This window comes from Aquarana catesbeiana, linkage group LG03, assembly GCF_042186555.1.
Source record: "Aquarana catesbeiana isolate 2022-GZ linkage group LG03, ASM4218655v1, whole genome shotgun sequence".
NCBI lineage: Eukaryota > Metazoa > Chordata > Amphibia > Anura > Ranidae > Aquarana > Aquarana catesbeiana.
Genome location: NC_133326.1, coordinates 50,022,355 through 50,037,058, shown reverse-complemented (window position 1 = coordinate 50,037,058; position 14,704 = coordinate 50,022,355). Strand labels below are relative to the sequence as shown.

General features: G+C 40.5%; 1 protein-coding gene across 3 annotated transcripts in view; it reads left to right on the top strand.

The window, feature by feature from the left end:
* MAN2A2 (mannosidase alpha class 2A member 2) overlaps positions 1–14,704 on the top strand; it is a 218,864-nt gene that overhangs the window by 191,697 nt on the left and 12,463 nt on the right. For all 3 annotated transcript variants that reach the window (XM_073618510.1, XM_073618511.1, XM_073618512.1), the window contains exons 16-20: positions 559–681; positions 5,556–5,670; positions 8,382–8,515; positions 10,429–10,570; positions 10,786–10,919. In XM_073618510.1, coding sequence (XP_073474611.1) covers positions 559–681; positions 5,556–5,670; positions 8,382–8,515; positions 10,429–10,570; positions 10,786–10,919 — 648 coding nt within the window. The remainder of the gene's footprint in view (positions 1–558; positions 682–5,555; positions 5,671–8,381; positions 8,516–10,428; positions 10,571–10,785; positions 10,920–14,704) is intronic.

Here is a 14,704-nt window from a genome sequence, read left to right as displayed (position 1 = left end):
TTCACCGAAAAATACAACAACCCATCCCACTCTCACTGCAAGTGACAGCTCCCTGCTGGCTGCTATGTCAGTAGGCTGGATGGTGATACTCACTGAAATCACTGACAATATTTGTTTGATATCACTCAGGATACTCACTGGCATGCTGACAATTTGAAACAAGCTGACAGGCCACAGGATCAATGGTTGCTAGAATGCTGGCAGCCTCCTGCCTCCTAGCAACCAATAACATATGGTTGCTTACATCCTAGAAACTAAAGGTGTGTTTCCGGTCCACACAGCAGGACATTGTAATTTAGTGGCAGAAGTAATGACTTCTGCTACAGAAGCAGCCAAAGGTTCACTACAATCTACAAAAAGGTAAAGTTTGCCACAAACCCTGCATTACCGCAAACTCAAACCCTAATAGAGGCAATGGTGGATTGGTTCAGTAATATCACATCTGGATGACATCACAAGCTGAATTAACTTGGTTTTCCATTTCACACTTTTTAAAATGAGATGTACTGAAATCATGTATGAGTTGGACATCAGTTTATTATATATTGATTTCTGCAGGGTATTAAACGAGCAGGAGAAGAGCAGGAACAGAAGATAAACATGGAATTTCTCATTTATGGAACACGTACTTCCAAGGATAAAAGTGGAGCCTATCTCTTCCTTCCTGATGGGGATGCCAAGGTACAGCATCCACCATATACAGTCCTGCATGTTCTGTTTGACAAGGAAATCTCTGTGGCATATATTTAGTACCATAACACAAGTGCAGCCTCATAGGACAGCCAGAGTAGAATGAAAACTCCTCCTACAAGCCTTAACCAGACACTGATAGAAGTCACAAGACTGCTATATACTGTTGATGAGAAAAGATATTTAGTAGTTTTATATTTACTAAAATAATTGCATTTCCATGTTCTGTGTACTGTGGAAGACCAAATATAGTGAATGCAGGGTCCTGGGTTTAGTAATGCTTTAAGGCCTGAGAGAATAGAAGCTATCATCTACTTATCCCAACAATCGCCCAACTGTAGGAGGTACAAGATGAAGCCCACAAGCAAGCTTAACTGGAGCCTTTCCCCTGGCAGTGCCCCCTAGTGGCAGAAATGCATATTTCTTGTTTGAGAACTTAATTGAGAAGTACAATGTTACTTGAACTGTATTCCAGGATTTGCTTGTCTTCAACTGAGAGAACTTGCAATAATTTAAGACTTTACACAAAGTCTCAGAAATCTTTAAGGTCTTCATGTTAAAAAGTTTGAATACCATGTCATGGATATATTATTTATCATTGTAAAAGAACACGGTCCACACTTCTTTTTTTTTTTTTTTTTTAAATACAGAAAAAAATGTTTTCTTCACAATTTTTCCAGGCCTTCACATCACTAGCTGTGACCATATTTCAAAGCATTGCACATGCCCAGTGACTGGGCTGCAGTAGCTCCATTACTTTGTGCTTGCTCCAGGTCACCTTCAGTGGTATGCAGTTGAGTGTCCCACTAGTCTGCACCACTGCCATGCTTCTTATTAGGAATCGCCCATGGTCTCCCTGTTGCTGCTCTACAGTGACTGAGTCACAGATTTCCAGGCAGCATTTGGCAGCCAGTTGTGGGTATCCCCCTTATGGGACCCTTTTAGAAATGCTTAGCAGTTTGTTGGACTACTAGAAATGAGGAAGAGGTCCTGCGGGTCCTCCTGACTCTTTTCCACCAACAGTTACAATTACCCCCCTGCTAGAGTCTATTCGTCTTGCTCTTCTGTGATGCCCAGGGAGGAATATCTTCATACTAGCAGACTATGCAGGAGACGTAGGTGCACTCTGCCTTCGGGGCCTGTCTAGTGGCATTTGGGAGTGGAATTTCTACTAGACCTGTGGAAATATATTGCTTCCAGATTTAGGAAAACGTATTGCTTTTTTATTACTGCAGTGCAGACATATTTTGTCGGAACTTACAACCAGTCTGGACTCCTTTTTAAGAGTTCTCATTTTCTTTCTACTTCTGAGACTACTAAAAGTTCCTTCTGCTCTTTTCAGGCCTCCAAAGCAAAGCCTGGAACTCTGTTCTGCGATAAGTCCTGGACCCCCAAATTTTCCAATGCTGTAAACAAGTCCTCCTCACAATGCGGAAGAGTCCCTACTTGTCAGAGTGGGGGGGCATCATATGTCCTTTGTGTCCAGAGGCTACATTTTTTGGTCTCTACTCCCACCCTGCTTCATATTATCTAACTTAAAGAAAATATGTAGAAAACTGCGCCTATTCCTACTTAAACAAGCACTTCTGGACTAGTTGAAAAGCATTAATTTCTCAATGGGAATGATATATGGCCAATTAAGGCTAAAGCTGCTGCCATAAACAATCGGGGTTGAATATATATACACACACACACACACACACAGGCAGCGCTATGAACTCCAAAAATATAGTACAAGTACAAATATTTAAAGATATAAAAGCTGTGATATAGATATAGATATATATACACCAAATTATATTGCAGCTAAACTCTATATTAATTCCGCGAGATTGTCCAGAAAGAAGTTCAGTTTCTGCTTGCAAGATAAGCTGTCACCAACACCTCCACATGTGTAGAAGCAGGGGGGTACTCGCATCCCCCTTCAAAATAAACTCTTACTGAAAACAGCTAGATTACATGCAAAACACAAAGGTTTGATTTCTCTGCCTCCAAGCTCACAAGGAAAGCTGCGCCAGAGGGTTGGATCACACAGTGGTACACTCCATTCAAACTGAAAAGAAAGTGATCAAACCCTTGTGTTTTGCATGTAATCTAGCTGTTTTCAGTCAGTTTATTTTGAAGGGTGTAACTGAACTTCTTTCTGGACAATCTCACGGAATTATTATAGAGTTTAGCTGTAATATAATATGGACTTATATATATATATATATATATATATATATATATATATATATATATGTGTATGTGCACTGCATGATAACAGCTTTCATATCTTTAATATTACGTGTACTATGTTTTTTGGCATATATAGCGCTGTGTTTGTGTGTATATATATTATCTAACTTGCCAGTATCACCACAAGGATTGGCAGACCTCCAGCCTGTTCTAGCACAGTTCCAGTCTCTCTGAGGAGACAAGGAGGAGCTCCAGTCTCCCCTCAAAAAATTCAGCACTCGAGCCAATTCTTGAAACGGCTTGGGGTGCAGGTACCTGTATCTTCACTGAGGGAAACTGGCAGTGAAGCCTTTCAGGCTTCACAGCTGGTTTCCTACTGTGCACTGCGCTCTGTGAATGGTCCTGCTGTCCACTGGGACTTGTGTGTATCAGAAGGCAGCGGGGGGAAGGAGGAGGGGCCAGACATACTGATGATTTTACCTGGAAGTGGGAGTGGGTATTATCAAAACAAGGTGGCAAATGTGAGAGTGTAGGGGGGGAAGGTGCGAACAAGCAGAGCTTCCCCTTTTGGGTGGAGCTCCGCTTTAATAAGCCATTGTCCTGAAAAGGGAAAGGTTTCAGGGTTCCTGTTCAAACATGTTTACTGTTCCCTAGGCCAAAGGGTACATCTGCTGGAAACCAGATCTGAAGATTTGCAACACATTCCTTTGGTTACAGAAATTCTGCATAGAATCTACCAGGCAGATCATTCAGACTTTCTGGCCTCTGTGGACGTCAAGGATACCTAGTTGCATGTCGTCTTCTTCCCAGCACATCAATGCTACCTGCTCTACCTTTAAGCCCATAACATTAGAAATGTATTGTCTTTCCATTTGGCCTGTCCACTGCACCTCTGATCTTCATTAAGTTGCTAGCCCCTGTTCTTGCCCTTCTTTACTTTCAGGACAAAACCAGGCTTACCCTGGCCTGGTGGATCGTGCACTGGAGTCAGAAAAATTATTCCATTGGTTTGGAAGGTTCTCACAAAAGATGACTTCTCGACAATCTTGTTCAGGCTGGGAAAGAGTCATAGATACTCTCTCAGTGCAAGGGCAGTGGTCACCAGAGGTACCTGATCTCCAAATCAGAGTGATTCAGTTATCCCTTCAACACTGGTCTTCTGGGATTATCTGACCAGGATTTAGTCAGACAATGCCACGGCCAGAATTTTTGCCCCAAGAAACGGTTTATCCTCTTGTTGGTTGTGAGGGATAGAAGCAAGGCAAGAAATTTCCACCCCAATAAGTGCTTTTTGATGGACAAACCCTGCCTTTCTCCAGTCAGGTCTGAATCAACATTTGGCCTTAAGTACCATCAAGGGTCGAATCTTAATCTTTGAGGTTCCTTTTCAAGGACTGCTTGCCTCTCCCTCTTTAATGAACACCTTCATAGAGGATCTCTCTCAAAATGTTTCCCTCTTCAAGTCCCCCCCACCCTGGGGATCTTAACCTAATTCTGTCATTTCTTCTGCTTTTTGAATCTAGCAGGGATATCCCTGTGTCTAATTTTGTTTACAAGGTTGCTTTCCTCATTGACCTCACCTCTGCAAGGTGTGTTTGTGTTGGCAGCCTAAGCCTATACAGAACTTTTTCTTCTGCTATACAGAGAAAATGTCTTTTTTTCTTTAAGGTATTTTTATTTCCTCAGAACATTGTTCTTCCTTCTCTGTCTTGCTCCACAGCATCCAAAGGAGAACTTGATATGCGCTGTCTATCTCTCAGATACAATCTGACAGACTATTTTTAATTCCTGAAGGTCCCAGGGGGGGCGTGGGAGACAGCTTTCTTCTCATTCCACTATTCCTAGGTCGGCAACTCATCATACAAGCCTATAGACTTTTAAGTCAAGGTTCCGCCTTTCCCTGTCAAAACATACTTCACTAGATCAGTTAGTGCTTTAAGTGCTTTTCAGCATCAGACATTTGTTTCTCAGATTTGCAGGGCTGCCACCTGGTCTTTGATTCACATATTTTTGGGGTTTTATCAGGTGGATATTCACGCCCCTTCTGATGCCAACTTCACATGTAGGTACTTCAGAAGGCTCTGTAGGCTTTGTTAAACTTCCCGTTGCTACAAAACTGAATCATGATGGGAGTTGACGGGGTTATACTAGACTGTCCTTACAGCTTTGTTTGCCAGTGTCCAGTGCTCTCGGCAAAACCCAGTGTGCCTGAATTGCTTCATTCTGTGTCACTTAATGTGCGCTAAGAAAGAGATTTTCAGTAAGACAAAAATCCTATTATACCACATTTACATAAAGCAAGACCCTGTGAAATAAGCATTTATCTTTTGTGAGCAGTCAGAACAGTGACAGATTTCAAACTGGGTTATATGGGTTGGCACAATGCTCCCTGCCTGTGATATAAACTCCTACACTTATATATTTTTTTTTTCTGAGGACCTAATATTTTATCTCTTGTTGTTGCCTTCTTAATGGTTTGTTTATATACATTGTATTGGTTTGGGTGAGGACTTGTTAAGCAAGAAGATTTTCTGCTGTAATTAACATTTTTCTATGTCTGTGATTGTCCTACAGTGAAATACCACAAATGGTGGGATTTTGTTAGAGATTGTATTTTTTAGCAATAGATAATTCAACCCTGTTTGCAATATTTGCAGTGTATGTTAAGTATGTTTTTGATATTGCAGCAGTACACCCCTAAAGACCCCCCTGTGGTAAGAATTACCGAAGGACCATTCTTTTCAGAGGTTACTTGTCTATTTCAGCATGTTCAGCAGACAATGAGGCTTTACAACTTGCCAGGTCAGTTATTTATAAATGTTTACATTTTTTTTGTCTAATCCATGGACATTCATGAATATTAAACTAAAATGACAGCTGTACTTTCATATAGTTACCCTTTAATTTGCCTTCACCCTCTCTTCATAGTGCCCCCAGAAGTCCCATGCTCACCCGTCTTCGCTCCTGATAGATCTTTGCTGTGCAGCCCACATGAAGTGCCACATTAGTCGCTGCCGACTGTCCCAGCTGGTCTTTCTTTTCTGCTCATGAACAAAAAAATCTCATTCATTCTTATGAAGGGACCATCTGCCATTGAGACCTATCGTAGAAGGCCTCCAAATAGAAATAGCTGGAATTTTTTGTGTATATGCAAAAGAATGGACGGAAAGCCAGGAAAGTTTTCTGCAGTGGTTGTGTGGCTCTCAGTGGGTTACATAGTTAATATTTGGAGTGAGGACAGGTGCGTATGTGATTTTCAAGTGGGCTGTGTAATTTAAGGGACAGCTGTACAAATGTCTCCAATCAAAACCTCTCTTTAGCCCCCGTTCACACTGGTGCAATTTTTGACAGTTCCAAATCGCATGACAGATTGCACCCTATTGCCGCCAATGGAACCGTTCATATTGGTTCAACTCAGGTTCCTGCATGACTTTTTTGCAATTTCATTGTGACGTGCATAGACTTCTGCTAAACTAAGTCGCAAGCAATCGGAGGTGCAAATTGCACTGATCTGCAGCTTTAAAATCGTGCTGAAGTAGCGTGAAAGCTGCTCTGGTGGAAACCAAGGCTTAGGGTATGGTTGAAACCTCTGTTAGGTTAGTTTCCTGTATGTGTTTCATTGAGGCGATTTCTCCATTTTCTGCAACAGAAACACAAAAGGAAATGTCAACTTAGCCCCACTATATCCAAACAATATCTAAGAACATTTTTTGAGCTCTTGGGTTAACATAAGCTTTGATAAAATATAAAATTGTTTCCATGCAGTCTAAAAGCTTTTATAAAGTTCAGAGTACCAAGTAGTAGTATAAACCAAAAATCGGTGCAGAGCGACTCCAACTGATTAGTGTATAACTGTGTACCACAGATTAATTCTCTCAAGTAAAGTGCCACAATATATATTATACTAAAGCTATGCAATAAATATACACAATATAAGGTGCAGTAGTATATAGACACAAAACATCAATAATGTAATCCTGTAATCAAACTGATTGTAAAGTGCAAAGTGTCCATAAAGTCATGTATATAATATAAAGTGCAAAGTGTCCATAAATCTCAAAAGATAATTTTAAATTTATATAAAGTAGTCCTTTGATTTAAATAGATTATTTTATTCTGAGTGCCATTCCGCCATTATGTAGATAATGAATCCAAAAAGTGCTCATGCTCTCCTCCACCTATGAGTTTTAGCTGCTCAACTCACTATGACCCCTTTTTTTTTTTTTACCAGCGGGCCATAATCCGCTGTTCCCATCAGGGGGGGATAATACAGATTCTGTGCTATCCCGCCGTGTCTCCTGTTTCTTCCTGTCAGCTCCCAGACCCTCAGAAATCCTCAGGGGTAAGGGTGTATAAAAGAGGAACAAAGCTAAGAATCTAGTGCTCTGTTTTAAAATTTGAATCCCAAAAATATAAGAAAGTTGTACAATCGCATACAAGGCACTTTTAGTAGTGCTAGCTGTTACACGCATATCGATAAAATCCTCATACAACAAGATGGTTGCGGCATGACGTCAAACAAAAAGGCTCTGCCCCCCATACGCTTTACGTCTCTGGGTATGGGCTTTTAACTTCCAGTGACCACTGATATCAAATATCTTTTTAGCTGTGTGCAAGGGGAGCAGTTTTTCCACTGGTCAACAATACCGTATGTGTTCTTTCTCCCACTGACCATTAATATAAAGGGTCATTCTGCCACTGGCCACCAATGTATAGGACCACTACACTGACTACCAATATAAAAAGGCACTTTTCCACTGACCACCAATGTAAGGGGCACTACAATTTTCACCACTGGTGTTTATTTTCTACCCATATGCTGGATATACTGCATTTCTTATTATTTTATGTATTACTATATTTACAACTTACTGATCATGCAAATGTACTTTGAGCTAGAGAAGTAATTATTTAGCAGGGGTTCCCTGAGATATGAATATTATTTCAAGGCTTCCTCTGTGTTAAAATGGTTGAGAGAGGCTGATATAAATCCACTTTTACTGGCCCTATAATAAAGTTTAGCAGTATAAATTAAAGGCAGCCATGGACCATGATTAGGGGGGTTCAGCCATTTGACGTGCCTATTTAATAAATTTTTGTGACATACAGCACTTGAAATAACAATGTGTAGTAAAGTACCATTCACGTGCCTTTCCTGTTGCTAGAAGTATGAAATTATTGCTTGTGATGACTTGTGTGTGTGTGTGTATATATATATATACTGTATATATTCCTGTTTGTTAGAAATAGGTAGCAATTTAGCATTACTACATTTTAAAAATGTATGCTAGATAACAATCAGGCAGCATGTATGAATTAAAACCGTTTGGATGAAAATTTTTTCATATTTTTGAAAATATTTTATGAGTAATGGATACATAATTTGCTGATTGTATATTTTTAAATATTCCATGCTTTCCTGGATGCTTGCAATTCACTAGTTTTTAAATTGTGCCCATTTGCATTGTCTTTGTCTGTTTTCCCTGACTTTCAGTACTCTCATCCCTTGACAGGAACTGAAGGTCTTTCTCTAGATGTCAGCTCAATCATTGATATCCGTGATCATGTCAATAAGGAGATTGCTATGCGGCTGAGCACAGACATACAGAGTGGAGACACATTCTACACAGACATCAATGGTTTTCAGGTTGCTAGCTTTCTTTTGTTGCGGTGTGCCAGCTTCAGCTGTTTACCCAAGCAGCCTCTTTGCTATTCAGATTGTTGTCATATTCCTATTGTCTTCTTGTTTTAATTTTAAATATGCGTTGACCTAAGTAAACACCCCAAAATCTTCAACAAAAATCTTCTCATAAAACCGTGTTTGCATTCAACTTATTTAATGCATTTACTTTACCTGTAAAATTCCCCCTTGTCTGTACATCCAAAGCCCCAAGACTGCTGCTGGACTATCAATTACTCTAATTAGCTTTGGATTAAATTACACTCAGTTTAAGGTCAGGATATAGTGGATTAGGTCCAGTTTTTAGGTCCATTTTATGTGCTTTTTGTTAAGCTTCTAGAATTGGGCTGTTGGCATTGGGGAACATAAGTGGTAAGGGCTAATTTCAGGAGTTAGAGTTTTAGGCTTCAGGTCTGTAGAGTGTTTGGGTTAGCCAGAGGGTCCGGTTAAGGCTAGTTTCAGGACATTTTAGAAAATGTTTTTTTCTTCTTAAAGTGATATTAATAGTTTGGTTTATTCATCAAAACAAAAAACATGTTATAAAACACAATTTTTAATAAACCATGTTATACTTGCATGCTCTGTGTAATGGTTTTGCACAGAGCAACCCCAATCCTACTCTTCTAAGGTCCCACACTGGAGCTCCTCCCCCCAGTTGAGTGTCCCCATAGCAGACCGCTTGCCATGGGGTCACTTGTGTGTACTCTCTCCTGAGCCCCACTCTGTGCCCATTTACTCACAGAGCGGGGTTCGGCCCTACTCCCTCTTCTCTGGGTGTGATTGACCACAGCAGGAGACAACGGCTCCTGCTGTTGTATCTGAGCCAATGAAGAGGAAGGAGAGCCTCTGCTTTTATGCACATCACTGCATTGAGATCAGGCTCAGTTAAGTATAATGAGGGGCTGGAGGGGAGATGCACCCAGAAGACTTTTTATCTTAGTGCAGAGATTGCATTAAGGTAATAAAAAAATAAAACCTTCTGCCATTAGAACCACTTTACTCATATCTCACAGGTCACAGGATCTTAGTCCTGAACGATCAGGTTATATCCTGCATTCAGGTGATTGGACACTGCCAAACAAAATTGCAGGGATGGTCACAGCACACAGTAGGATTCAGCTGCCGTCCTTATATATTTAGTGACATTTTTTTTGCCTTGTCAATTTTGCATTGTTTGGGAAGGGTTGCCTTCTGTGACTGTGCAGCCTCAATCCTATCAATACTTATATGCTCCATTTCAGTCTCTTGGTGTGCTGGCACAGAAAGGTACTCCTCCATTCCCTGCTTCCTCCTTGCTATAGGGCAGTTCTTTTTCCTGCTCCACAGCCCAGATCATGAGTAACTATTTAGGTTGGTCTGCAATGGTGGATTATAAGTGCAGAGGAACGAGTCAGTAGGCTTTGCTAGCTCACACTCAGCCAATAGCTCAGTAGGGGGTCTGCAGCATCTCCACTGGTCCTGAATCTGATAGTTCTGACCACTGCACCCTAGTCTAGGTTGCTGCCCTCTTCCGTGGCATCCTAAGCTTTGGGAATCTCCATGACTAAGTTAAACACATTGGGGGCATGGCCTGGCTGGAGCCCAGGCTGAGGCTGTTACTTTCTTATCTGGGGTTTGCAGAGATGAACGACTCATATTGATATTTCCGTCCTTGTACATAAGTCTTACCTTTTTCAGAAACACTTCATAGTCCATTCTGTGGCAGTGGTGCTTACTGTGAGGAGATCTCAGTGTTACACACCAATTGGGTCACCATTTTCTACACCGCTGATTAGGCTATCTTCTGCTGTCCATTATGAAACTGTCTAAAGGTTGACCTGTTTATCTAGATCACAAATCTGCCTTCATCGCTGTTTTTTTTCCTTTCTGCTTTACTACAGATTCAGACTAGAAAGTTTTTCAAAAAACTTCCCCTCCAAGCCAACTTCTACCCAATGCCAGTGATGGCCTATATCCAGGATGAGAAAAGTAGATTAACTTTACATACATCACAGGCTCTTGGTGTCTCCAGCTTGAAGAGTGGTGAGTGGTATAGCACAGTAGTGGTTTCTAAAAATGGAAAATATATTGATTGTCCCAATCCCCTTTCTCTGGACACTTATTTGCCTGCCTTTTCATTTGAGACCAAATGTGACTTTTAGCATAGTTTTTCTCTATAGTGTTATTACAAAACTCCATATAAACTCTGTAAATAATATAACCATCATTGTACTACAGAGTAACACTGCATCTTGTAGGTCAGCTGGAGGTTATAATGGACCGACGCTTGATGCAGGATGATAATCGTGGTCTCGGCCAAGGTTTAAAGGATAATAAGCGCACATGCAACAAATTTCGCATCCTTCTGGAAAAGAGATCTCCTGGCAGTAAGGTAATATATGTCTTTGTAATTGCTTTTATTTTGCCATTGTAGTAGATATACGCTGGCTGCCAAAGCATGCTAAGAGTTATTCCTAGAACATCTAGTAAACCTCAGGCTGCTTGTCCCTTATCTACCCAAAGGAGCATTCTAGTGATAAAATAGTATTATTGGGTAGAATCTGCTGGGGGCATTTTTTTAATTAAGATGCAAACTGGATAAAATATTGTGTAGCTTTATTTTTAAGGTATAACTAAAGGCAAAAAATGTTTTTGTTTGTTTTAGTCGTGGATAGAGTAAAGATGGATTAGAACACCATTTTTTATTATATTTTCATTGTGGTTTGTTACCATCTCTTTTTCACCCTCTCTATTTGTCCTGTTGACATATCAATGAATGTGACAGAAATGGGTCATCAGCAGAACAGGGGAGATCTGAATGGGGTCACTAGTTCTGGTGACAACTAGGAATTTCCTCTCACTTCCTATTTGGACTACGAAACAGGAAGTGAAGTGGAAATCCCTATTTGGACACAGATGGCAAAATCAAAATGACAGGGGTCGTAACCCTCCTTTACTCTGTCCGAAAATGGAAACAAAAAAGTTTTGCCTTTTAGTTCTACATTAAATTCTGAGACCATGATACCTCATATAGTCTATTGTAATTGATCCTACACAATCATGTCCAGTCGCTTGACCCAAGTATTACATAATCTGATCTTTGCCAGATTTATCTTTAGGCCTCGTTTACACTTGTTGTGGTGAAGGGGGTGGGGGGGTAAAAACACATGGTTGAGCCCCATTTTTATCCCCCACCCGCTCCCCCTTAAGCTGCAAAGGCAGTGGAGAGGGGTGTATATATGCCGCGACCGCAGTGCTGAAAGATGAGAAATATCCCTGCTGTTGCAGTTGGCATGCCATACCGCCCATTAAACTCGACCTATTCAACCTATAGATATAGCTTCTTCACTGCTTGTCAGTTGCCATCTGAAGAGCAATCCAATCGCAGAAAACTCTTCAGAGGGCACAGCATGTGTAAACAAGCAAGTCTATAATGGGAGAGAAACCCAGACTGTGTGCTATATGTCCACATCCTAGTAAATCATGTATAGCTATAAACAGAAAATGAAGGCATGGACTTTGTGTTGATATATAGAAGAGAAACTGACTACCATAAAAAAATGTATTATGTACCATTTAAAATCTATTACACAACATTAAAAATTACACTCCACATAGGGGTTTACAACATGCAATGATTCTGATTACAGTTGACATGTGGACTTGACGGGTTTCAGGAATCCTTTAGAAGCACATGAGATAGAATCATCAGTACACTAGGAACCCACTCCTAATCTTTAATAGAGTACTGTAGACTGAAATTCATAGCATGTGTATGTTGCTCATAGAGGTACCAATGAGTAAAAAAAAAAGTGAAGCCACTGCCTCTCGGATGGAAAGATCCTATGTGCGTAAGTCATGAAGACAGCATGGTAGTCAAAGTAATCAAGGCACATGTATTTTAAAGAGGGGGCTCTTCATAAGTATCTTGGAAACAAACTCACATGAATCCAGGCATTGGGTCTGGATTGTTCCCTATTAGAAAGTTGGCTCTTTTTATTTTAAGTCCAGAAAGAGTGTAATGCCCCGTACACGCGGTCGGACTTTGTTCGGACATTCCGACAACAAAATCCTAGGATTTTTTCCGACGGATGTTGGCTCAAACTTGTCTTGCCTACACACGGTCACACAAAGTTGTCGGAAAATCCGATCGTTCTAAACGCGGTGACGTAAAACACGTACGTCGGGACTATGAACGGGGCAGTGGCCAATAGCTTTCATCTCTTTATTTATTCTGAGCATGCGTGGCACTTTGTCCGTCGGATTTGTGTACACACAATCGGAAATTCCGACAACGGATTTTGTTGTCAGAAAATTTTATATCCTGCTCTCAAACTTTTTGTGTCGGAAAATCAGATGGAAAATGTGTGATGGAGCCTACACACGGTCGGAATTTCCGACAACAAGGTCCTATCACACATTTTCCGTCTGAAAATCCGACCGTGTGTACGGGGCATAACACTGTTCAGACTGTGGATAAATATTTCCTCGTGGGTGCTGGCCCCAGCTCACCACCGTCAATAGTAATTGAAGAAAAAGATGATTGGTTGCACACCATGGAAAGAAGAAGAACTTCTGTAGAATAGTTACTTTATTGTCAAGGTGCCAAAGAACATAGACAGGACGTTACAGGAACATTGGTAGACCGGTTTCACATGGATAACTAGTGCTTGTTCACAACCTTTTTTATTTATAAGATTTTTATAGGTTTTCAATGGTACATAATAAAGTTGTTTTTTTTATGGTAGACCGTTACTCTTCTATATGTCCACACAAAGTCCATGACTACATATTCTGTTCATATGTGTAAACAAGGCCTAGGTACAATTGAGTTTTTCAACTTATTTAAAAGCAAGTCATCGCAGGCTAGCGCAAGTGGCTTTATTTGCGCTACATCTATGGAGCAGTTTACCCCAGTTGATAATGGTCTAGCAGCATTGGGGTGTTGTGGTCCTAGTATCACTAACCTTGGGATGCACCTGATATTTTATCTTCCCGTTGCTTGCAACCACCTAGACCAGATGTGTAAAAGCTTTTGATCTTCCTGGTCCACATTGGAAGAAGAGGAATTGTCTTGGGCTACACATAAAATACACCAACAATAAGGATTGCTGATGAGCAGAAAGTCAGGCAGATCACAAGTTAATGATCACTGATACAGATAATGTAACTATCTGAGTAATAAAATGTCATCTTTTTGTAATATTTTTGTATTATAAAAGTAAAAGAGGGCAGCATAAAACTAGTAGGATATTTGACACTGTTTTGATAAACCAGCACTTCAGTATCTGGTTGGATGGATGGAGTAGCAATTCTCAATGAATTCTTAAGGTGCTCATCATGTATTTTGGTTCTAATTTTGCCCTTCGTGTTCTTCATCCTTCAAAATAGTTGATCACAAATATAGGTGCTGCCGAAAACTGATGACAAAAATCAAGGTGTTGTTGTGAAGAGTGGGAGATTTTTCTTTGGGCAGAGAACACTTATGAAAGTCCAGTACAGAGACACTGTCATATTTTTGTTCGGCCACGTGTTCGCTGATTGTAAATGCATTTTTACAAAAAATTAAGTTTACGATTTTGTTGAGCCGCATTCATAGATGCCTTGGGCTGCAGGTTGGACATCCCTGATCTTTATGCATCTGATAGTCTCACTGCTCAGCATCTCTGTTAATGTCTCTGGTGTCATAAAAGTCTTTGATGTTCGTGATCCGTATTCTTAAGGACATTTATGTTGTATAAGGCATTCCACACCAGCGCGCTTGGTACATTGCAGTGAAAAGAGGCACAATTTGTCACTGTAGCATTTTCTAACTAGTAAGGGTGGAGAACCTACATAGTTGGGTTGAAAAGACAGTCCATCTGGTTCCACCAATAAAAGGGGGAAAAAATAGATAGATGGACATATAGATATATAAAAAATCCCTTCCTGATCCCCCTAGAGGCAATCGGATAATCCTTGGATCAACTTTATCTATAAATGTTAGTATTGACTTATATTATGTACAATAAGGAAATAATCCAGGCCTTTTTTTAAAGCAATCTACTGAGCTGGCCAGAACCAGCTCTTGAGGGAGTCATTTTCACAGTTCTTATGCCCTGTACACACGATTGAACGTTGATCGGACATTCCGACAAAAAAATCCATGTTTTTTTCCGACGGATGTTGGCTCAAACT